Source organism: Molothrus ater, chromosome 7, assembly GCF_012460135.2.
Source record: "Molothrus ater isolate BHLD 08-10-18 breed brown headed cowbird chromosome 7, BPBGC_Mater_1.1, whole genome shotgun sequence".
In the NCBI taxonomy this organism is placed as follows: Eukaryota; Metazoa; Chordata; class Aves; order Passeriformes; family Icteridae; genus Molothrus; species Molothrus ater.
In genome coordinates, this window is record NC_050484.2 from 19379578 (window position 1) to 19405464 (window position 25887).

The window sequence follows — 25887 nt, forward strand, 5'->3', positions numbered from 1 at the left end:
ATTTAGAGAAGATGCTGTTCATGAGTAGGAGTGCTGGGGTTCTTTAGATTAACTTTGAGTAAAGAGGCTTTCTGAGTTGTGCCATGTTTAATCTGTAGACCCCATCAATCTTGCTTTCTTTCCTTTGAGGAAAATTGAATTATGACATCTCAGAATGTATAGGAATGGGTGGTTATTTGGTAATAAAATTGTCTTTTCACATAAAAAGCAGTGTGTGTAGCTGTCATCAACAGGCAATTATAAATAATGAAGCAGAAGAGCCAGAGAGTGACTAGAGAGGGGGTTTGAGTAGGTGGACTTTGTGCAACTCTTGTCCTATAAAAATAAATCAGTAGGCAAAAAGATTTAACCTGACAGGTAGTAAAACTGCTGTGTTCTGGAAGATAGGCTGTGTAGCACTAATTGCTTTAAGGGAGAAGCCTGCATTTCTACCTGCGTCTGTTTTTGAAAGCATGGAATTGGTTTTACGAAGCATTCTGCTATTGGGAGTGGGGCAAACCCACCGGACTGCTTCCCCTACAACCCACACCTGTACTGTACCTGTGGTGGTTTATAATGTAGAGGGCAAGGAAAGCTTTTGAAGACTGCTACCTTACCTCTGCTATTTGTATTACGGTTGCTGTAAGTTTGGTTGTTTCCTTCTGGCAAAGGAGAATCTTTTGCCAGTGCCCTGCATTGTGCTACTACTCTGCTATTGACCGAGGAAGAACCAAGTGTAAATGGTCAGCAAACACAAATATTTCGGGAGAAGGGAGGCGTGGGTGTCAGTGCTGCCTCTTCTGGCCGGCCTCCCCAGGGTCAGGCCGTGCTGCCCGCTGCTCCCTCCGGTGCTCCCGGGCCGCCGAGTGCGCTCACTGCTCCCCGGCGGGAACTGAGCTGGGGTCTTTGCCTCTGAATGTGCCTCAGCCAGAAGTTAGCAGGGCTCCATTCTGATGTAAAAAGTACCTTCCTAGAGGTAAATTTACTATGCCTTTTTTGCAGGACTTTGTACTTGGGCAAAGAAATTGATCTTACAGTTTCCCAGGTTGCTTCTGTTGCAGAGATCTTATCGCATAAGCTGAAAGCTGCAAGATGGGCAATTTGTGAAATTAAATAAAATTCCTAACTCTTTTTTTCAGCTTTGTGGAAAGCTTTTTGTGAAGTGTTTACAATGAGGAAAAGTGCAATAGTTATCTGGTTGAGGTTGTTAAACCTGCAACTATTCCCATCATCTCATAGAATCAGCTAGGAATCCTGTTGCATTCAGAATCTATTTCTCTCCGACTCTCTTTCTTCTCTCTCCTTGTTAGATCACCTCTGATTAAAACAAAGCACTGGATATTATGAGAAATAGGAGAAGGGTGGGGAAATCTGCCTTGAATTAGAACAGAGGATCCAGAGGGAAGGACCATTAGTGAAATCTTGGCCCCATGAATTACTAATACTTCACAACAGCTTCAGTGGGACTAAAATTTCACTCCCAATCTGTGTCGATTATGAGCTCCTCAGTTTACTCCTGGGGCTATAAAATGGAACAGGATCCAATCCTGATTAAAGAGTAGGTGTGATTTGAATGGAAGGTGATTACTAAAATCTCTCTAAAGTCTTCTACCCTGCTTGTGCTGCAAGCTTTTCTTATTTATAATAGCATAGCAGAGCTATCCAAGCAGAAAATTACAGCAGAGAGAAAGAGTTTTCTGATTATCTCTGATTAGGTTCAGTGCTAACCTTGTAAATTTGCCTGTCAGGTGGGGCACTGCCAAATCACCCATAAACCTGATGCTCTACAAAAGATGGAAAGGGTGAGGAAACTCCTGCATTTTTCTATTGCTTGATGCTTTCTTTTTTTGTTTTTTCTCCAAAAGGATTTTTGCAAAGATGAATCTAGACTCTTGGATGAGAGAGCTACTGAGCTACAACTTAGTTACATTAATTACTCATTTAGAAGTGCTTTGTGTTCATGGAATTCTGTGTATTTATGTGTATGGATTTATATTTATTATATCAAACATGTAATTTTGGCCTAAATGAAGTGATCTGAGTTTATTGGAAAAGATGTTAGAGTTGTGGGAAGAAGACAGAATGTGTACTACTCCTCCTGAAAATGCTGCTTTTCATCATGGTGTGGCTCCTGATATGATTAAAACTGCAGTTTCACAAATACGTACTTTCAGAACTGTTCAGATAAATCTGTTGCCAATTGTCTGATGTGTTCCAGGCAGCAGAAAATCCCACAGATAATAATGTCTCACCCATTGTGAATTATTGCTTAAAGCAAGAACATGTCCTGGCATTACAGCAAACTGAGAGTAAACATGCAAATTAGAAGCAGTGGTGTACATGAAATTTCAGAACATGTTTATTTTTCTAAAGCTTTGTTATCTGACATAGGTTTCAAATTAATGAATATTTTTGTCATCTGCAGTTCCCACATTTTTTGTCTAGTCCTTGTACATAAGGTCGCTTTGCTCCTCATTCTGTCCAGGGGTTCTTGACATGTGGTGGTGATGATGTGATGTTCTCTTTGCTTCCTGTCATAGAAGGGTTTGGGTTGCAAGGGACCTTTGAAGGGTCATCTGGTCCAACCCCCTGCAAGGAGCAGTACCACAGAATCATAGACTGGTTTGGATTGGAAGGGACCTGTAAAGGTCTTCTAGTACCATCACTCAGTCTTTGATTAGATCTGGTTTTCTTGCTCTCCAGCAGTAGCACAGCTAGTAAAAGTAATACCTGGGAAAGGGCAGTGCTGTTTGCCCTAATGTCTCCTCATGAGCTGTCACCCATCCTCACAGTACTTGCTGAGGAAAAAGCAAATTTTTCTCATTTTATTTCTATATTTCATGTCCATGTTGCCAGCCAGTCTTTTGCATGCAAGTACAGTTTTCCAGATGGATTTTTTCTGGTTTTTCTTTTAAAAGTTTGCATTACATTAAACAAAATGCAGCTTTACAGAAATTGTGATGCATTAAAAAATAGTAAATTTTTAGGTGCTATTGGAATGGAAGGCATAGAAAAGGAATTATGAAATTATTGCTGGAAAGGGGAAACATGGCCAGGTGGTAGTTTTAACATTGGCAATTCATATGATTTTTAGTTTACTTACTGATGTGTCTGTCCCAGCGTTCAAATAATATGTAATGTACTCCTTTGAAGTGGTGTTTTTCTGGTGTTCAGCAGAAGATACAAGTGCAGGCTTGTTTTCAATGACATTTCATATACAGCAGTTTCAAAACCATGAAAAAATTTCAAAAGCATTTCATTTTAAATGTTCAGGAAATAGGTGATTTGTCACAAATGAGATAACTTTGTCTGCTAAAAGTTCACTCTCCTTAGTTCATAGAAATCCTAAAATGTAATATTTTGGGCCACCATAATCTTTTCTCCAAGTTATAATGTGCTCTTCCCCAATGTAGAATTTGTGCCAAAGTGTAACCAAAGATCCTACAAGGTTTTTGCCTGCTTATGCTAGAAAGCTTTCCTAAAATTGCTGCTACAGAGTTTGATGACCATTACTGCTACAGATTTTGTTTGGCTGTCTGATACAGGTGTAGTTTGCTGTGGTACTTAATAGGCTAGACGTTTTACTACTTGTTGACTTTAGGGGATTTTGGGTATTCGTGGAGTTTAAGACAAGAAGCAACATCTGGAGTTTAAACCTTAAATTGACAAGAGTAGAAGCCTAGATATTTCAAAAGCTGTTACATGTGCTCATGGACCTTCTTCCCAGTGTCTCGTGTTTCAGTAAATGGCTTTGTCCTAAAGAAGGGCAGCAGTAGTTATCCCATACGAGATAAACTGCATGTGGGGTATTTTCGGGAAAGTAAGGGTGACCTATTTACATTTACTTAGTCTTATCATTCTTCTGGGCATATGGCTGGATATATTGTCTTTACCTGTCTCTGAGATACAATTATATATCAATATCTATCATGTTAGGCACGTGGTCTTGTGTGAATGGTGGGCTTTTTTGGTCTTGTTTATGAATTGATAAAACAAACAGCCAATAATAACTATTTTGCCAAATACTGACTTGCAAGGCTCAGTTTATTTTCCTATAGATACTACATGTTCTAAGTCCTTTTTAATGGAATCCGTGAACCATTGTGTAATTTATTGTGCCAATTAACACAAGCCAATACCTTTGCAAGTAATTAAATCAGTTTAAAAATGTTGCACAACTCACCCATCTGTTTGAAGTGACAGCTAAATTGCAGTATAATACAATTTAAAAAGTATACCTCCATAACCTCTACTTCTGTGACAGCACCTGCACTATGTGCATGTATATTCCCCTATTAAAAATGTAATTTTAATTACATGCTGTATATATTCTTTATCCTAGCCCATTACTTTTATCCCCATGTGTAGAAATGCTGAATCCAAGAAACAAAGCAGTAAATAATACTGCCTTTTAATGAGCAATTAAAGCAGCCTATCATCAACCTTGGCATCAGCTGTGTTACTAATTCAAAGTCCAGCTATGCTTAGAATGAAGTGGTGCTGGGGAAGTGCAGGCTGGCTCATCCTAGAGGACATCATTCTCCATGGGCAGCAGTTCTTCATTTTATAACCCATCCTGCCAAAGTGACGGTAAACGTAACACAGAGCTGAGTGCACCTTGCACGGTTTGTTCTGAATGCTCTGGGCCTTTTGGTGGCCTTTGTGAGGGGAAATGGTGTTCGGTATAAAACTAATTAACCTCAGACTGTAAGGAGTATGGGTGTGCCGGCAGCTGCTGGGGAATTGCTGGCGCGGGCTCGCGGGGTTGAGCTGCGGGGGGACGCGAGAGGCCGTGAGCCGCCAGCGCCGTGTGACCAAGGGCGCCGGTGCCGCGGGGATGGACACGGGGACACGGCGGGAGCCGGGGCTGGACGGGATCAGAGCACGGCCGTTCCCTTGTTGGGAGCGCTCCGCGGAGCGCCGGGCCCGGCCGTGCCTGTGTCACCCCGGCCGTGCCTGTGTCACCCCGACTGTCTGCCTGTGTCACCCCGGCTGTCTGCCTGTGTCACCCCAACTGTCTGCCTGTGTCACCCCGGCCGTGCCTGTGTCACCCCGGCCGTGCCTGTGTCTACCCGGCTGTGTCTGTGTCACCCCGGCCGTGCCTGTGTCACCCCGGCTGTCTGCCTGTGCCACCCCAACTGTCTGCCTGTGTCACCCCGGCTGTCTGCCTGTGTCACCCCGGCCGTGCCTGTGTCACCCCGGCTGTGTCTGTGTCACCCCGACTGTGCCTGTGTCACCCCGGCCGTGCCTGTGTCACCCCGACTGTGTCTGTCACCCCGGTCCCAGCGGGGCAGGTGTGGCCCTGGAAGTGCCGGAGCCTCGGGAACGGGCACGCTGGGACGTTCCCTGTACAGCACCTGCCATGTCCATAGCTATGGCAGCCTCGCAGCCTGTCTGTTCCAGAGGCTAGCGGAAGTTCATCTTCTGCTATGAATGTGATATTAGTAAGATAAGGTGTCCTGTCTGGTGAAACGAATCCGATAATGCAGTTTTTGATAGCTCAAAGACGGCGACAGAGAGAAGTACTGCTGTGCTCAGCCTTCATGCAAATACTCTGGTAACAGATTCAATACCAGATGTCTGACTGTTAGGGAGATATGAGGAGAGCAAAGGCAACACAGAGAGCAGAAGCAGATGAAAAGGTTAAAACATTGAAATTGTGGAAAAAAGCATACTTGATTAAGTGGGAGTTAAGTGAAACATGAAAAAATGCTGTTTTGAGTTCTGATGAACTATCCAAGGTTGTGAGGAAAGGTAAAAGGAATAAGGAAAAAAAGCCAAACAGCCTTAGACTTGTGATAGTGATCTCTGCAGGTAGAGGCGAGATGAAAGATGATAGATATTTTTTCCCCTATATACCTGAACTAGGTAATACCAAAGAAAAGATTTTTGAAGAAACAACTTAAGTGCTGCTTGTCCCTTGAAACTTGCTGAAATCAGTTTGCCAGGTATTAGACAGTGTAGGACTGTAAACCTGTCAGGTAAGGGCCCTCTCTTCTTAGAAACGCTGTGTTCTTATCTTTGTGGCTGGTTTGAATTGATACTTTTAGATGGGAGAATGCTGAGCTATGCAAAATCACATAAAGAAAATGGAAAGAGTTTGGGAAATAACAGGGAAATGTACCAGATTGAAGCAGATAGAAAGTACAGAAGGACAGAGCAAGGCTAAGTGACTTTTGTAAATCAAGGGAAAAGCTTGTAATGATGATGTGGGGTGTTCTCTGCTTCCCCCTTGCTTTTACTGCTATCCTGAGATACCTGGAGGTCCTGTTTCTCTTTGGAGAAAGATGTCATGTTAGAAAATAGGCCAGAGAAAGGAGCTCTTAAAGAGAAAAGGGATGCTTGATAGATGCAGATATGATAGGTGTTAGCTAGCACACCTCAAGTTTGGGGTATTTGCTTCACCCAAATAAAAGTTTTCTGCATTACAAAACCACCACACTTAATTCTGTCCAGCTTGATATGTAATGCTGCCTTTGCAGAACAAGTGCTCAAGGATAAATCTTGCATGACTAATAAATGCCTCTTGCTCTTGGCTCTTTCAGGTGAGGCAGAGCTATAATGCAGATTCAGCTAATATGCAGACCTAGCAGAAAAATGGATTTTTTTCCTGTGTTAGGCAAGTCATCAGAGGAGATACTTGACACAACTTAATTGCGGGTGCGGTTGAATAAATAAGGTACATTCTTTGTTTTTTTCTTCTGCCCAGATGACTCCTCTTCTTCCATTTCATAAATTCATATTTTTTAACAAGAGAAAAGGAAGCAGATGCTATTCAGTACAATGTTCTGTGTCATATAGATCTTCCTTTTTTGGTGCATTGCTGCTGTAACAGGCCAGTGTCAGCACTTTTAAGAAGGTTTTCTATACTATTTTCACTTAGGGTACTGCAAATTTCTCTGGAAAATCTATGAGAATCAATTAAGTAAATGAGAAAATAGAATGCTTGTAATTAAGATAATCAAGCTACATGAAATCTGCCCTGCTAGTGCTGATATCTGTATATCTCCAAGCTGTCTATTAATTAAACACCATGTAAGTGTTGCAATTAGACTCAGGCTGCTTTGGTGGAAACAAGAGAGATGAAAACGATTGGAGGGGTTTTGCTGTATGTGAAACTCTTGGTTGCTTTAAAGCATCTCAGTGTGGTTTGTAAGGCTGCTGCATCGCTGCAGACATTGCTAGGATGCCTGAGGACTCTGTTGCAGGCTTCAGCTACTTCTGGTGACCACTTTGGTTTGCCAAAGCTACCTTTCTTCTCAGGGGTGGGGTTATTTTTCCCTCCATTTCATGAATGAGTTTTGGATATTGAGCTCCAAAGCCAGTGGAAAAGAGGTTAGATGCTTTTTCTATGTAGGAAACCACAGGGGAGAAGGGGGAGAATGGGGAGAGATTAATTTTTCTGATGTTCTTACAAGAAAAGGGACTTCTTCCTACTTTTGTGTTATTTTGGTTTTTTGCTTTTATTTTGATATGAGGACCCTGAAGTTGCCCAGACCTCCCTGAGAGACAAAACAGTATGTTAAGATATGTATGTTGGGAGACAAAGGCTACATGAGACTTACTGGGTAATCCGAGTGTACTCAGACTGTGATTCTTCATTTATTTTCTGGTGCTTTGGAGGGTGTGGAGGAAGCAAAATGCACTGTCATGGTCGCTGTGAGAGACTAGGAGGACCCCTTCTCTCTATATGGGTGACCCAGCTGATGATACAGGAACTTCAAACACCTTTATTGTGGTTTTATGAGATGTGGGTTTTGGGACACTTCTCCTTTTCTCCTGTGTGCAGCTTTTGATGGCTGCAAGCCCACACGTTAAGACACCATGCCAGTAGCAGAAGAGCCCTACTGAGGGTGTCAAAAAGCTTTGCCACCTCAGAATGGCTAAAGCTGGGTCTCATTGGCTGGGGGTGCCAAAGCAGCTAAATAGGGCAGAGCGGAGGATGAGCCCGTGTGCTGCTTTGCCAGATATTGCCATGGCTGCATTAATATTACTGCTATGAAGTTCAGAAGCTTTAGATGAAGCAATACACCTGATCCGTATGGACATCAGCTTGATGAAGTTGTTGCACAAATAATGAATAAAAGTAGTATTTTGTTTGGTTTATTTTATTTAATTTTTTTAAAAAAAATCTGCATTAACAGCACAATATTCTTCCTCATGACAAATGAGCCAATTCACTTGTTTTCAGGTAATACAATTTACATTTCTAGAAAGAAGTGAAGAAGAAAACTTACAAGACGCTTTCCATTTTTCACTTGATTTTTTTTTTATTATTATTTGACATTGATACAAAAAAATAGTATCTTGATTAGCAGCTTTGCTGGCAATCCCACAAAACTGTAAATAATACATTAATCTAAAAGAATGCACTCCTACAGACACTACAGATAAAACAATATATACAATTTAGACAAATAAATACATAAGTACAGCCAGTCATATATAATGTTACACCTAAATTTCGGTTACTGTTGACAAGCTTTTCTAGTTAATTACACTCTTCATTTACAAATTGCCATTGCCATCTACATTATAAAGACAAAAAACCCTCAAAGAATCAAAATTAATACTTAACATTATTATTAGGAAATGTGGAAAATGAACCTTGAGGCTTCTGTTTGAATACTCTCACAGTTTTAGCAAAATAAAAAAGGAAAAAATGCTTTTGTGAAAAAATTCCTCCTAAAGAGAGGCACTTTCCCCCCAGCTGCTTCGCTCAATGTGCTTTTTTCATATGCATTTTGGAATCAAAATGTGATTACAGTCAAACTTTTGAAGTGACTAGAAGCCAGCATGTTTAACCAAGTTGTCATTTGTCCCATGCCCAATGAAACAAAATGACCTTTAAGTAATGTAAATATTTTTTTGATTAAAGGAAGTCTATTGAAAACATTTGTTTCTTAACAGTATCCCACATGGCACAAATACTACTGAGTGGAAGGGAAAACTGTCCCCATAAGTAGATGTATTGCTACCTTTCCATATCCAGGTTCCAATAGTGAAATTTCTGAGCAAAGTGAAAACAATAAATCCAAGTGTAACGAGCTAATGAAATCTAATACCAGAAAATTAATACAAGTAGAAAATTAGGATTTTGTTGTGTTGTTTTAAATTCACTTGACAGCAAAAGAAAAAGTATCTTGTACATTCAAAAGTTAGGGCACACATGCTTAAGGCTCTTGAAACACTGGACAAATATAATGCCTCACTCAGCTCCATGCATAACAGAATTCTACATAGCAAGCAGACTGACACATATATACAGCTGAATACAGAAGAAAATGCCTTAGAAATATGTACATCAGTTTCAAGATGAACATTTACATTTCTGTTGAAGGTCTGTCTGTTTATAAATGGCAGGAAATACACTTTCTCAGATATTATTTTCAAGGTGTACCTTGCAATTATTAATGCAGTCTACTTGTCTTAGGAGAAATTCAAGGCTACCATGCTGCTTGAGCCCTGAGGTATCTGGACTGGGAGCCCTGCTGTCCTCCTGGTTACTAAGCAAAGGCCACAGAAGCATCAGCAGAAATAAGGCAACCAAATCCATTTGTTTGTGATTCAGAACCCCCAAATTGCTGCACAGTGCAGAGGGATAGCAGAAGTGATTGCAGCCTGCGGATTCAAATTATTACAAAATATGTTCTGGGCAGGATGGCATCTGTGCTATCTGATTTACCCAAGGGCTGGGGATGAATTCCTCCCACATTTCCATTCATAAACAAGAATATTATGGGGCTTGTGTAAGGAAATCTGAACTTCACCCAATCAGTGTGTTATATATTCACTTATGCAATTAGTTGTACCTTGGAAGTTCTGGATTTAATAGGGCATAGCAGCTTTAACAAGGACTAGATCAACTAGGGAAGGATAAGTCTTTAATTATGCTGTAAGAGATTTAGTGTTCTTATGAAATTACTGGGGTTTTGGTTTGGGTTATTTTTATTTATGAAGGGTACACAAGCTCCTGTTAACAGTAACTCCTAGGCTGCCTATTGTGTAGCTTCATCTTCAGATCTGACATAGATTTGCTTGAGATGGCTCCTGCTAGTGCCTTAAAAGCCAGGTACACTTTACCTTATTTACAAGTAGTTTCTTTTGAAATGATAGTGCTGCATCTGTGAACAAGACTAACAATTTTCCATGAAACTGCAAACCTTTTAGGGTAGCACCTTCATTCCTCTGTTACTCTTGTAAAGTGCTGGTTATGTATATGGCAAAATCAGGTCAAAGTTTCCCTTTAAATTCTTCTTCAGTTAATTTCTGACAGCTTTATACACATTCTGAATAACATACAGGCTTAACAGTTTTGCATATGTTACACATAATGCCAGCTGCAATGAATGAGACTCTGTGTGCTGAGCATGGTGTAAGTAATCTTCAGCTGATAATATATGTGTTTTGGTTTTTTGTAACTTGTGGGTGAGTTCTTCATTCCAAGTTATTTGCTGAGCAATGCCATATTCACCTCCTTATTATAAGGTGGTACTGAATAGAGATGGCCTGAATTTATCAATGAGTTTTCATGACATTTCGTAAACATTCATATTCAAAATACGTATAAGTATGTTATGAAACTTGAATAAGTCTTGTGTACTTGATCTCCTGAGAGGGACCTCAGTGAGTATTGATTGTGATGAGTAAACTGAGAACTTTAAAAGGTTTTTTAAAAGGATATAATTTGTGTAGCTTTAATAGTTTTTTGCTTAAAACCCCTCTATTTTATTGTGAAATTTGTACATATATGTTATGTATTCTGTTTTAAGTCCAGTCAACAGAAAATTTATTGCATTCTTTTATTGGACTAAATTCCTCATTTCTACACCATTAAAAATCTGTTAGGACTTGTTTCTATATGTACTGCAGCACAAAGTAAAGCTTCCCCTTAAAAAGTTGCTTTTGTGTTAATTGTTTTCAGGTAAATAGTGCACTGACTGATGTTGAAATATGCTGTTTATTGACACTTTTAGCATTCAGTATAATTATATATTGCTATTCAAGGTGTTTAATGGAGAAGCCATTAATACTAATGACAGACATTGCCTTGCTTTGAAATTAAGAGTTAAGACAGTCATGCTTTTCTCATATATTTTAAAGATAGTTTTTCATACATCTCCCCTGCCTTATTTCACTACAGATTTACTTAATTTTTAAATTGTGTTACATACTTTATGGGCTATTTTAAGAAGTGTAAAGAAATGGGCTATTCTGGAATAATTTAAAGAAATGCCATTTGGTGGATGAAAATATATTTCAGTGTGTGGGTTTGTTTCTAAGGCCAGTGAAACTTTGATGTTCTTACCTGTCTAAATTCTGCTATTACACCATTAGTAAGCTATTTGGGAATTGCACACGTACTATAAAATACACATGTCAAAGTAGGTACATAATTTCAGTGCAAATATATGCTGCTTAATTTATTAACAAGGCTCTAAATAGAGACGGTTGTAGGGTGTCAAAAGGAGAATAAAAGTATGTTTGTAATTCTTCATTTCTTAGAGCCTGAGTCATATCTCAGAGGCTGGGGTGTGAATTGTTAAGCAGCTCATAATAGTTTATTACTGTCCTTTTACACACAGATGCAAGAATGGATATGTGCAATAGATGATAATTTACAAAATCTGAGATTTGACTCCAGATTCTTTCAGTTGGCATAATGTCCTTATGAAAAAGAGCCTGAAGTTTGTAAACCAGTAGCCAAAGTGAGAATGAAAAATGAGTCATTAAAAATCCTCTCACAGTTAATATCCCACAGTTTAACCTGTAAGTCAGCAGATCACTTTGTCAAAAAATAACCAAACTCAACCAAAAATTTAAAAAAGGTATTTACATCTGTAGAAATCTTAACATCTAAGGTGTTTCTTGCTGGACATGTCATTCCAAATTCTGTGCATTTCTTCTGGTGTTATCTGGTGCACTGTGATCACCCTGCGGTACCTGCACAAGCTGTAGGCCATTTTCCAGTGATTGAAGCCACTGTTTTGGAAGGGGTGAATGCCCAGCTTCCGAAGGCAGAGTCCAACGTACACATCTTCAAGATGTAGAAGTCTGGTATGAAGGGAGGTTTTGTAAATCAGTTCTGCTACATCAGCTGAAAAAATGTAGCCAGTGCCTGAACAGAAGGGTGGGTAATTGCTGTCGGGATACAAATCTCTGGGCATGTACCACTTACTGCGAACATCTCTTATTGGTCCTCCATTTATAACATAACCTGTGAAGTACCTTCTCCTTGGCTTGGTGTTAGGTTTGAGCAGCTTATAAATAAGATTGTCCATATTTACAAAAATATCACTGTCTGTCTTCATGACATACTTTGCTTTTGAACAAAATGTTGCTACCCACCTCATCCCCATCAACGTTTTCAGAGTGAGGTTATGGTAAGAGTCAATAAAATCTTCCACAATAATGTCATGAAAAATTTGGCTTTCTTGCTCTACCATTTGATTTAACACAGGATCTGCATTTTTTCCAAGAAGAAATAGTGTGGAGATTTTAATTCCTTTGAAGTTGTTTTCATCTCCCCACGTTTCTCGAATGGCTTGCCTTGCATCAAACTCTTTGTGAGTTGTACTGATAAGAATGACCAAGAACGGGGCGCTCTTCTCACATTTGTTGGGTTCATTGATAAGGAAGTCAAAGGAATGTGGATTTATAGGTCGAGTTCTTATGTTGCCAAAGGAGACATTTTTTCTGGCTATGGATATGCTACTGACCTGTCTGTGGCCCGTGTAGGAAGAAGTAGGACGAGTTATACTCAAGTACCAAAGAGCACTTGCCCAACAAACTACTGTCAAAATGTATAAACACGAGACCTTTGAAGCCATTGTTCCTCTAGCTCTTCTATTCCATGTGACGAACCGATAGCCTTTGTAGCGTGAGTGCACCTGTGTCCTGGAGAGGCAGCATATTATTAATGAAACTTGAAAGTTCGATATAGAAAAGTAACTCTGTAATCATTCATGGATCTCAAATAGGAGCTATTAACCCTGATGATACTCAGCTTTTCTTCTTTCACTAGCAGCGGCTTCCATTTCTTGGAATTTTCTGTTATTTCTGAAAAATACGAAGAAAAAATTTCCATTGTGAGACCATAAAAGCCTAGGGCACGAAAATGAGCTTATATATGGTTGACCATTAATAAGATAAGTGTCTTAATGCATTTCTCAGACATTTCTTTTTTTTCTCATGAGATACCAAAATGCAAGGTAGTGTACTGGAATAGAGCAGTGTAACTGAAGTAATGCCTTTATGATTGGTAATTTCTCAAAGATGATTTTATATAAAAGAAGACAAGCATGCATAGCATGTTGACCATTTAGATAATTTTAAAGATATATGAAAATAGATTTTATGGTTTCTAGCATTTTCTTGCTTCTTAGCATTTCTTCTGGCCAGTCTTTCAAAATATCCTGTGGAACATTTTAAAATTATTTAAAGAATTTAAAATAGTGTACTGTGTTCTAGGATCGGCGGCATCTGTGACAGCTATGGACACAAATACAAATCTAATTTGGTCCAAATGTTAATGTGTGTCCTGCTAACAAGAACACACTTTGGTGGAAATCAGACAGAATGGAACTGATTGGGAAAGTAACGAAGAGAGAGAGAGATATATATGCTGTCTTACCCATGCAAAGATCAGCGCTCAAGCAGACTCCATAAAAGTCTAAAAATAAATTAACACAATTCAGTTATTCTTATTGGTTTCCTTCTCCTCTCCCCCCAAACCAGTCTTTCCATGAGCAATCATAATTTGGGACCATGTAAAATGAATCACAATGGCAGCCTAGTAATGGTGGTACTTCACTGGCTGGTGTGCAGAGAGTTACCAGCCTGGACAGGGCTCTGGCACTGGGAGCCCTATCTTGGGCTGTTCCAGTCTTGCCTCCAGCATCACGTAGTTTTGAGACTTTCCTGGATTGAGGGAATGTGCCAGCCCTGAACCTTCCATTGCTCTTGGCAATTTTGCTGGGAACCAGTTCAGTTTGTCATAATTTTGTGGAAATGAGACAAGCTGCCTCAAGCCTGCCAGCTCAATGCTGACTCCAAGCACATCAGTAGCTGGAGAGTGCCTGCAGGCTCCACCTTCCTGAGTTTTACTGTTGCATTACTTCAGAGCTAAAGGATAGAAGACGCATGCAACAGAGGTGCTTTTTGCAAGAGTCTCAGAAATATTTAACATTTACTTTGGATAGAACAAAATATGTATTCAGATGCAAAGATAGAAGCCTTGTCTTAGAAATGTCCTCTCTGATTTCACACCACTGACACATTGCCGTCAGACCACCCCCTAGGCAGGCCATCAGTGTGAAAGGACTGTCAGGTACCCTGTGCATTATTCCATGCTGCCGTTTAACAACAACAGAGAAACAACCTGAACATTTGCTAAATCTATACAGACTGTATTCTCCTTATAAATTCTTACAGCTAGTACTGTCCTGCTAGTCTTCATTACATGCACTTTTAATTGTTTAATGACCAGAACTCACATGCTGCTCTTCCCTTTCACAAACTAGGGTAATGTGAATTTTTTGCCTGTTTCAGAGCTTCATCACTTTCAATTCATTTTGCCCTATAACTGGGGCAATTTAATTAGCCTGAGGTGGGCTATGATCTCCTTCATTGCTTGTCACAGGACTCAGGGTTTGCAGTCTGTTCCCATCAAGCAGTACCAGCAAATGTTTGGGAGCAGTGCATTTAAATGGGATCTCTAATTGTTCCACAGGGCTGCAGAACACAACAATCTTGGCAGGGCAGACACATGTACATCCTAAATAAATATGGTTGTGATAAATTTATACACAGATGCTACTGTAATGTCCAGAGAGGGGATGTATCCTGCTTTAAGAACCTGCTGAGATACTGTTCTAAGAAAGGCAAATCCCATCCCTGGTCTGGTAGGTGGTAGTGTTTCTCACTTCACTGTGAAGCTCTGCTAATGCTCCCACTGGAAATGCCAGTGAGGAAAACCACCAAGTGCAAAAAGCCATAATATAATGAAGACACAAGAGTGTAAAGTCTAGAAAACTGCATTAATAAAGAAAGAAATACAGCAGTCATGGATTGGAGCTGTAGCATGAGAGATATGTAAGTCATTGTGTTTAATGGACTCCAGCATTAGGGTCTCACAAGTAAGTGTAATATTCTGCATATGATGTATTATTTTAGGAAACTATATATTGCTTTATCTAAAAGTGTATGATGTTCTACATCTTTTCTTTCAGAAGGATAGGTGCATTAGTTACCATGAGCACTGTGCAGATCTGAGGGAAAGGAAAATTGTAAACAATGGCTCTTACAAACTGCAAAATTCCATAAAATTGCTTTTCAGTCCTGTAATGTCATGGCTGTGATATCCAATCTTGTGTGCTCTGAAAGGATTAGAAGAAACAAAAACCTTACTCCATTTTGAAAAAAGATCCTGATCTGTTGTAGAGAATTTTTTTCTCAGTTATGAAATCTGTAGGTAGCTGTGTGGGATGAATGCTTCTTATATTGATCCTTGGATTGCTGGATCTTGAAACAAATTTATCTTTTCCTGTTGCATATTTGGTGGTGTTTTTTTTTTGTTTTTTTTGTTTACTTTGTCTTTTAAAAAGAACAAAAAGAGTTGATATGGTTTGCTTTGGTTTGGAGTGTTCTACACCAACCCTGCAGAATTTTTGAGCAAAGTGCAGGTGAAGTGGTTAAGTGTGCACAGGCTGTAGTTTTCCTGATGAGTGAAATTTTACATTTACTTATTTTTTAGGAAGATTGAGGGGAAAACCAAAATGAGAGCTTCCTCCTATTCCAGCTTTTGTGAGGTGAAAATGTAAAAATTAAAGTTCATATTCCTTCTTTACTTGAGCTCTATGCTATACGTGGGGAAGAAATTTGAAAGAAAAGAGCATAAGCAAAATTGGCAAATAGTGTGAATACAATACCTGTACAAATAGCTAATGCAAGTAGCTGAGAAGTCTTGGTCTGTAATTTAGGTGAGATTATTTTTGCCTCCAGGACTGATTTTGCTTCCTCTTTGTAGGATCACAAAGGGGTTGGATAAGTAGCTGTGTTGTGTATTTTTCTGGCCACAGGGCAAATGCTCCTACAGATTATTTCTGGTAACATTAGTACACATAATACACAGTCATTTCAAGGATGTGTATTTTGTATTTGTATAAGAAAATACCTGGCTTGATTAGGAAATATGAACTAAGCAGTGAAAGACTTACTTTGTGATGATTTAGCAGTCAAGAATTTCAGAGGTTGCCAAATTCTATTATTAAAGATGATGCTAATTAATCAAGATCCTAACTCAGGCTTAGCTGCAACACAGGAAAAATTCTAGGAGTTTTGCAAAATTATTCACAGTATCAAAGTCTGTGACAGCAGACCTTTTTGTTGTCATGTCTTGTGACCTGTAACAAATTTACAGCCTTGTGGGACTTGTATGTCAAGGATGTGAATTATATGGAGTGAAATCAGTGTAAAACTCATGTACTCAAATTATAGTGAATTAAAAATTTTGGGTTAATTACTCATTACTCATTACTCCTCCAAAAGAGGAGGAGTAAAGTATGTGAACTAAGATCACTATGATCAGAATAATGACTGAAAGCCCATGTTACTGTACTTCCTTTAGCAGTTTGCCCAGAAGTTATTCAGAATATTTTTAACCTCATCAATCGTAAGTATGTCAAAAGTTGCCTTCAATATTTAAGTGTGTAGCAAATTCATTTTTATATTGTATTTTAATACATTTAGATGATGGATTCAGTATATCATCACTATAAGGATGACTTTTTTTACTTGTGCCGTGATCTTCTTTAATTTGGTGTTGAAATTCAAAGACCTTCTAACCAGGAGGATATGGGATATCAGAGGGAGAGTGGAAAGCTTTTATCAGCTTTGGATTTTGTCTGTTGGAATAGACTATATCACATTTGGGGATAAGTACACAGGCAAAGGAAGGTGTCATGTCCTTTCCTTTCTTCTTCTGAATGAAAGAAAGCTTTCTAGCAGGACAATAGCAATGTTTAAGCTCTTGGATCCTTTTTTTTTAATTGTTTTAATTCAATCTGTCCCTTTTTCTAACTTGATAGTCATACTATAAGTAATAAAAGACTCAAGCACTGAGGATAGAGGATGACAAAAAGCAAATGTTCAGCATTGTGTTTCTGTACTGTGACACAAAGTTGTGCATTTGGTTGCACTGTTCACAGCTTGTGCTGTGCAAGCCAGAGGAGCCAGCCAGTCAGAGCACAGAAAGCTTTACTGTGTAACTTCTGTAAGTAATTGTCTGGATGAGGACTGTATTTGCAGCAAACTTTTTATGAGCTGACTGCACATGAAGAATAATCCTCCAGATAATGAGCACATTTGAGACTCTTGATAACTATTCATGGGCAATTTTCAGGCAGATGCCAAATGAGTTCAGCTAACGTCACTCATCAAGGGCAATATTTTGCCAATATTTTGGAATGCTGCTGTCTCTGTGAGAGGCTGTTGATCTTTCTTTCAAAAAAGCCTGTCCTGTGTAAGTGCAGTTGCAATAATGTGTCTAGATCACAGTGGATACCCCTGATAGGAGCCACAGCTCCTGAAGCCTGGCTGGTTGCCATAGCTGTAATCCATGCCCTGCCACTACTGCTGAGGGAGGTGCTGGGTGCAGCAGGCAGGATGCTGACTGAGTCCTGGGGATGACTCTGGGTGAGAAGCCAAGGGAGATCACAGCTGTTCATCCTGACACCCAGGAGTCTGTTAGGCAGAACACAATTGAGTCAAATTAACACTCTGCATCTCTGCTAAAATGTACCTTTTCCTTTCCCTGGAAAAAAGAGGGAACGCAGCCGCTAAATTATTTAGTAAATGTAGCAAACTCTTCTCATTTTCCCTGAAGAGACATTTTTGTAAGTTTTCTATGATCATGGCTTTCATCTGTATATAGACCAAGATGCTGAAATGTCTTCACCATTTATGAAATCTGTAAATTACCTAAGGAAAAGTCTGTCATTATTACTAAATCTTGTTGAGAAGATAATTATGCTGAACATTAGGAACACATCTACATGGAAATCTGGGGATCTCTTATGTTCTAGGCTGTATGTTTTCATAGTTTCTGGGGGAAATTTTGGACAGATGGCACAGGTGATTTAGCAGAAGATTGCAACCTCCTTTCTGGGAACTTCATTTAAAGTTTCTTAAATACTCTAAATGCTTATTCTGCCTGTGTGCAATGCATCTGAAACTAAATCAGTGCTGCAAAGAATGACTTTCTTCTCTATAACATTGTGGAAAGCAGCCTGTACTCAGTGGAAAGGTGCTGTAACAGATGCAGAAGCCACAGTCCTAGGCTGAATGGAGGAAAGTACAAACCTTCATTTCAGGTCCATGTTTTTTAGAAAAAGAAATTCTTCTATTAAGAAGGTTCATAGCTGTCATATGTTAAAAGAGGCTGGCTTCCCTTCTCTTCCTTAAAGACAATGGGGACAAATATTTCTGGATCATTCCTTGTTCACAAATATATTGATGATAGACTTTACCTTAGGCAGCACCTGAATGTGAAAGCAAGTATTTGCACACATATTTCATACTACAGTTCTCCTTTCATGAACGCTGATTTGCAGACGGTTTTGATTGTAGTTCATCATTAAATCGAAGAATTGATCTCTGGAAATAAATGTAGTATTTATAAATTGTTTTTCAGTATTTACCACCTGCTTGTAATGTGAACTAAGATTAAGAATGTACTGTCCACTGGGGAATCTTACCAAAAGCTTCCATAGGGAAAATGCAAGTTATAGAATTTTCAGCAAAAGTTTCCTGTCCTAGTAAAACTTCCCTAATCTTGAAAGAGTTGCTGTAGTCTTTTAAGAGTTAAACGTTGTCTACATGAAAGTAAATCTGCCTGAGTGGCTTTTCTGTATTTTCCACTTCAGATTTTTTCAATGAATCTATCTTTATAAAACCAGGATTTTCTCTTTGTTTTGAAGAAGTGCTGAAACAGCCCACATAAAACAACTAAATGGCAATTTAATTGCTTTCTTTCTCCTGTTTAAGAACAAATCATGGAACTCTTTTTGGCAGCTGGTTCATTATGAATTAGATCCCTCAGTTTATTGGGGCTCTCCTGGTCAGGGCTTTCTGCAAGCATTGCCTTAAGCCTGGATATTGGAGTAGTTTGGGCTGTACCAGGTGGGCAGGGCTGGCTGTGCCCCTTCCTGTGCCCCCTCCTGTGCCCCCTCCTGTGCCCCTTCCTGTGCCCCCTCCTGTGCCCCCTCCTGTGCCCCTTCCTGTGTCCCTTCCTGTGCCCCCTCCTGTGCCCCCTCCTGTGCCCCCTCCTGTGCCCCTTCCTATGCCCCCTCCTGTGCCCCCTCCTGTGCCCCCTCCTGTGTCCCCTCCTGTGTCCCTTCCTGTGCCCCCTCCTGTGCCCCCTCCTGTGCCCCCTCCTGTGCCCCTTCCTGTGCCCCCTCCTGTGCCCCTTCCTGTGTTCCTTCCTGTGCCGCCTCCTGTGCCCCCTCCTGTGCCCCCTCCTGTGCCCCCTTCTGTGTCCTCTCCTGTGTCCCTTCCTGTGCCCCCTCCTGTGCCCCCTCCTGTGTCCCTTCCTGTGCCCCCTCCTGTGCCCCCTCCTGTGCCCCCTCCTGTGCCCCCTTCTGTGTCCTCTCCTGTGTCCCTTCCTGTGCCCCCTCCTGTGCCCCTTCCTGTGCCCCTTCCTGTGCCCCCTCCTGTGCCCCCTGCCTTCCGCAGCTCCGCGTTCCCGGGGCTCTGTCCCTCGCTGCTCCAGCTGCCACTCCCAGCCCCTGCAGCTCTGCCTGGGCTTCCCAAAAGAGTTACCCTGCAGAGAAGGGACGGGCCTGTTGGGAAAGGGATTCGCTCTTTGACTGAAAAGGGGAATTGTTGCCGTGGATGTTTGCCTTAAATACCTGGAGTGGTTTTCTGCAGAAGTGTTGGTGTGGCCACCAGCCAGTGTGGGTGCTCACAGGCCCACTGACCTCAGCACAGCTCAGGGCCAGCACTTCTGGCTTTTAGCTGTACATAATTGCCTTAGAACAAAGAAACAGGTTTCTTTTCACTTTGTCATAACTAAATGATAGATGAGGTTTTTCTCAAACCTCAATCAAAACCTACTTTTATTGGAGATTGAACAAGAAAAAAATCTGCTGCAGAAAAGAGGGCATTGCTTTTGCAAAGTTGTTAACATTTGAGAGCAAGCTAGCGTCAGACTCAGCTGGCGCATATGGAGCATTTCACAGACATGACCCCAGACTATTTGTCAGCATTTAGTTTTCTGAAGCTTGCAGTTGAATAGATGGCTGGACAATGTTACACTCAAACATTCATTCAGCATAAGAGGCCCTATCTCTTGTGGCATGATTTTGAGACGGGCTCATAATAACTGGAGTTTCTTGGATGAATCAAATAAAGGAGTGCATGCTGTAGTTATTTGGTAAATATATATCCTGGTGAATCCATGGGAGTAAAACTGTCTCATTCTTCTATGATATTTCAAAAGTGCAGCAGCTTGTGTCCTCAGCTGAGAGGATGTTTGGAAAATACTGTTTGGGATCATAAATGGGTGGCTGCCTCCTTAGCTAAGTGAAACCTCATTCTGGGTTATCAGCTATGCCTACCTAGTCCACCCTCTTGCTCGAAAAACTGTTTCTTTATTTTTCCACTGTATCTCCTTTACGAAAATTGTGAAAACTGTGTATTAATATCAGTGAAATAACTTGGGTGTCTCTGTAGAAGGCAACCAGTAGACAGCTTGTCCTTTTGTGCTCAGATCAGAATTTAACCTGGCTCCTGTGAGAATTGTTAAAAGCAAAAATTGAGGAAGTTTTCTTGCAAAGTGTTATTGATGAATATTTTGTAAGAATTTCTTTGTTAATAATTCTTATCTCCCAGCTGGGCAGAATATGGCTGATAATCTTAGGTATCTGATAAAGCAGCAGGAAGAAGTGCATTTTGGTAAAAGACTAAATCTGAATTCTTCATCGACTTACTTTCATCACTTTTGTCCTTAGAGATGTCCTCCATGTCTACTTTAAAAGCTTTCACTAGGGAACATAAATTTCAAATCCCAGATATCTCTGTGAGCAGTCAGGAATACTAACTAATTTCTTACATCTTTTGTCTGTGGGCATTGTTAATTAGGGGTATTCAAAGTGACTGGTAACTAGGAAAATAGCTAAACAAACTTCTTCCTAATGTTTGTCCTTATGTGTTTGTCTGTCTGTCTGTCACTAAATGTAATGTCCCATTTCTGTGGGCTCATTATGCTGATAGCACATTTTGCTTTCTCTTTATCCTATTGTAATTAAGGAAGCATAACCAGAACTGCTCAGAATAATTGGAAACTCTTCAGCTGGCTTCTCCACCTGTAGTTGCATGGTCTGTAGTGGGCTGATGTAGGTATAAATGTAGACTCATTTGTCCCTTACTGAAGGATTTCTCAAAACAAAGGCAAAGAACTGTTATATAAAAGATGACCTCAAGTATATTCAGGATTGCAAAGCAGGGAAAACAGTCTTGCTCCTCTGTACTGACTCTTACTGAAACTGCTGTGGCACAGGTGAAGTGTGTGATTACAGGACTGCTCCAGAGAGGATGATGCAGCCGCTTGTACTCTGTTGCTCAGTGTTTTCTGTTCCCACTCCTGGCTCTGCACAGCACACCACAAGAGTCACACCCAGTGCCTGACAGCATCGTCCAAATGTTTCTTCAAGTCAGGTTTGGTGCTGTGAACACTTCCCTGGGGAGACTGTTCCAGTGCTCAACCCACCCTCTGGTAAAAACACTTTTCTTGATATCCAAACCTCCCCTGACTCAGTTTCATGCCATTCCCTTGGGTCCTGTCACTGGTCCCAAGAGTGAGGAGACTGATGTTTGCCCTTCCTGTTCCCCTTGTGAGGGTGTTGAAGACCACAGTGAGGTTTCTCTGCTTTGGTGTCTTGTGCCTTGATTCTGCCTTGATTTTGATGCAGCTCAACAGACAAAATTCTCTTTTATCACCAACTTTTCTTTGGGATGTGTCAGCTCCTGCTAGGATGGGAATGGAGTGCAATACTGATAGAAATCAACTTTGTGAAGCAATAAACAGAAAATATGTTCTGCCACTATGCCCAAGGGAATCATATCAAACCTTAGTTATCCATGTGCTCGAGGCCAAGCCTTAAGGAAAAAGAGGGTACATGAATATATGGTGAAAAATATAGATTGCTTCTCTTCACTCTCCATCTGTGGACCTTCAAGAGCTCTATAAACACAAGCTCACTGAGCAGCTGTATACCCCAAGGAGGCAGATAACACAGTAATAAAATATGCCAAGCAATTTAAGGGTGCAAATCTTGATACATACCACAGGGTTGTAAGAATTAAATAGAGTACTTTTAACAGAGACACATTCTTCTGGGAGATTTTTCTTATAGAAGCAGCATAAGATCAAACACCCCTTTTGATCATTTTCCAGACTTTGGAGGTGCTTAGTCTTTGAGCAGAATCAGAAGAGATTGCTATATAAATAATGTGAACCAAGACCTCTGGAGGAAGGTGTTTGGTTCATAAGGTGGCTGGAAACAACGGGGATTCTCCTGAGCTTGTTTTAACTCTTGTGTAGGGCTCCCTCAGCATAAGCATACCTTTTCTCACTTTTAGCAATCTCCTTTCAGCATTATTTTAATCTGAAAGATCTCTTGAATAAAAGAGATTTTAAAGCAGTCTGCAATTTTTGGTTCCATTTATTTCCTGGCTACTTTGATATCAAAGGCAGCAGGAAGCAAAAGTGAAAAGAAATGCAGTAAAGCAGCTCTAGGACCAACTACTGTGGGATCACACAGGAACCCTGCTTTGCTGTGTGACCAAGTGCTCGACGTGGGACTCCCTTCCATGACACAGCCAGGGTCTGTCTCCAGTGGCACTCTGTCCATCAAGGAAGAAGGTGTGCTCAGATTCATTCTCCTTATGTGGAAAAAGGGCAGGAAACATGAAAATTGATGCAAACATCAGTAATGCTTTGTTCTACTGCTTGGGAGAAAAGAATGACTTCCTGACACTCTCAGGAAAGTGGGGCAAGAGCTGCTGGAGGGGCAGGTGGTGTCTGGCTAAACCCTCTTGGGTACACAGAGGAAGACAGGGAATCCTGCCTGGATTGCAGAGTGAAGCCTCCCCATAGGGAATGGTCCAAGGTGAGAGGAAGACAAATGATCTAAGTGCAAAAAAAATTCAATTTATTCTTTAAAAACCTTTCTTGCCAGATGTAATGAAAAGTAATGCCACAAAACAAAGGACGTAAATAATTTCTTGTTTGTCTCTTGTGTATGTGGTAACAATGTAACCAAAAGCTACCCCAGTACTTTTAATGAGAACTTCACTGCTTTGTTATTCTTCCTCACTCTTTGTGTTTTCCTTTGAATAAAACAATTTCCCTGTCTGTATAGCTCAGAGTGTGTGTACTTTGCAAAGATGCTGCCATCTGCCATTTACTTTCCTTTCTGAACTGTGATCTTAGACATTTATTTCAGGGAAAAGGAAGTCAAGTGGTTGAGTTTATTCTCCTTTTGTGTGAACAACAATGCAAATAATTCCAGAGCCAGGCAGTAAGGCTGCCTGAAATGCCAACTGCAAATCTCCTTTTCAGCGAGGCATTAATTCATTCTGTGAAAAATATGCTGGGTAAAAAACTCCATTTCAATTCCTCCTCCTGTGCACTGGCTGGATCAATTAAACTCCATATAGCAATTTTTTGAGATAAAGTCAAATAATTTTGTACATTTTCTAACCCCTATTCCAGATCATTTTGCTCTCAGCCTCTTGCTACAGGTGCCTCTTGCAGCAGACAGGGGAGCAGTGGTGGATGCTGCTGGACACATGGCAGGGCCAAGGCTGCCTGTCCTTGGGTCACTCTGGGCTGCCACAAGGCAGTCAGTCTCTCACCTCCAGCCAGGACATGGCCCTCTCAGAACTCAGGACCCCTCAGTGGGTGAGGGGGATTAATGCTCCCCTCCTTAATAGGGAAAGCAAGAGCATGAAAAAGGGGCTCATCTTGCTCCTCCTCAACTGCTTGTGCCTTGTTTTTGGAGGAGAGTGCTTCAGGAGCTGAGAAAAAAACTACATGAGATCAAGATGGAAAACATTTCTTTGCATCTGGGAAACTAGAGCCAGTGTGTCTGTAAGCTGGCACTGCTACAAAAATATTCATGCATTCCTTAATGCTTCATGGTGATTTTTAGTCTGATCAGTTCCCTGGTCAGATGTGCCTCATGGTCACACAAAAGCCTGGATCAGCACAGCCGAGAAGCATCATCACTTTGGAATGAGAGGATGAGGCAAAATGGGACAGACCTGTTTTCATGACCACACTCCTGCCTTAAATAAGTATTAGAGAGCTGAAGGTCCCCTTATTCCCTTGGGAACTGTAGCAATAGCCCCAAGATTTCGTTACACAAGAGGAAGACCAAGCACTCAGCTATTTCCTCCTCTTGCATCAATTGCAAACAAGTGAAAAACCAAAAAGCTTTTGCCTGCCTATCAAATATTTATGTTTAAATTTCAGTAACTACTGGAAAGTTTTGGAAAACAATTCAAGGACTTGTCAAGAATTAAGAAAAATACTCTCCCTTTAAACTTTTTTTTGTTTTCACAGTACCAAATAAACTGTTGGATCCTTTAACTCTCCTGAGATCACTCTGAAGTTAAACTGGAAACCTAATTGGATTTTAACAGGAAATCTGATCGTGCATCTAGCAGCTTTAAGTAGCATGAATAGAATAGCATTTGAGAATGTGCTGCTATTTTGAAGATGGATGTGATTTTCTGATTTTGACAGAAAATGAAAACATAGTGAGAGGCTGTCACAAGCTTCTGAATCAGCCAGATTCTTCTTAGAAGCCAAAGACAGCTTGGCTGAGGTAGGCTATTCTCCCACACGTGTCTTTGCCAAAACAGAGAGTGTGCCGAGGCTTTTTTTCTGTTGTTTTTTTCCTCCAGATGGTGTAAGGAGGGACAGACTGCTGGTTGCTTGCCAAGGGTTGTACAATATTGTGGCAAAATGCAATCCCAGGCTGTGGTTTTGAAGGTGGCATATCAATCACTTACTCATCAGGTTCCTATAGTTCTTGCATGTGGGGTCAAACTTTTGTCATTGGGCCAATGCTATTAACAAGTTTAGTCCAAATGTTTTGAAAGCGACAAAATTTGGTATGGTTTTCTCTCCAAATGTTGATTAAAGTGTCCACTGCTAGGAAGGTAAGAGCCAATATGCAGCTAATCCTTTTTAAAAATCTCTATCTCAAACCTAAATTGCTAAATCCCTCAGGTCAGCTAAGAATAATAAAGCTTTGGGTTTGCCTGTAATTTTTCTCTATATACATCCAAAGTAAAAGCCAGAAGTTACTTGGTGTCAAAATTATTTACCTTTATATGGTTATGGTTTGAAACAGATTGACTTTTTGAAGTTTTAGAAAATTTCTTGCACTTAAATGAAGTTATAACAATAAATAGAGCTAAAGATGAGGATTTTTTACTAAAAGGTGTGCAGTTTTTTGCCAGATTGATATGTACATCTTCCTCCTGTTGACATGTGTTTTCAAAATAAGCCTTATATAAATTGCACCTTCACTGGGTAACGCAGTGGCAGAATGATCCACCCTCTGGCTATCAGGGCTTTGAGTGGGATTAAACACTTCTAGGAACAAAATTACCCCCTGAGAGTAGCACATACACACTATTTAGTCACTGTACTTGGGAATACTTCAAATCTAGGCAGGGTTAGTGACCAAAACAGTTGGGGAAGTCAATCTGCCTCGTCATCTTTCAGGTGTAACTTTATTTTGCATAAACTGTTCTTGTTCTAGGTGTTCACTCGACCTTGCAGCAATCCAAGATGCCCAAAGTAATGGTGACTTAAAATAAGTACACTGGCATTTA

The 25887-nt window shown here is 40.5% G+C and overlaps 1 protein-coding gene across 3 annotated transcripts in view; it reads right to left on the minus strand.

The window, feature by feature from the left end:
- Window positions 1-8069: 8069 nt before the first annotated feature.
- B3GALT1 (beta-1,3-galactosyltransferase 1) overlaps window positions 8070-25887 on the minus strand; it is a 174344-nt gene continuing 156526 nt past the window's right edge. For 2 of the 3 annotated variants that reach the window (XM_036386403.2, XM_036386402.2), the window contains 2 exons: window positions 13613-13651; window positions 8070-13038 (listed from right to left, as the gene is read on the minus strand). In XM_036386403.2, coding sequence (XP_036242296.1) covers window positions 11829-12809 — 981 coding nt within the window. In that variant the 5' untranslated portion in view covers window positions 12810-13038; window positions 13613-13651 and the 3' untranslated portion in view covers window positions 8070-11828. Of the gene's footprint in view, window positions 13039-13612; window positions 13652-18506; window positions 18634-25887 lie in introns of all 3 variants that reach the window. The other variant, XM_036386399.2, reaches the window with a different exon arrangement.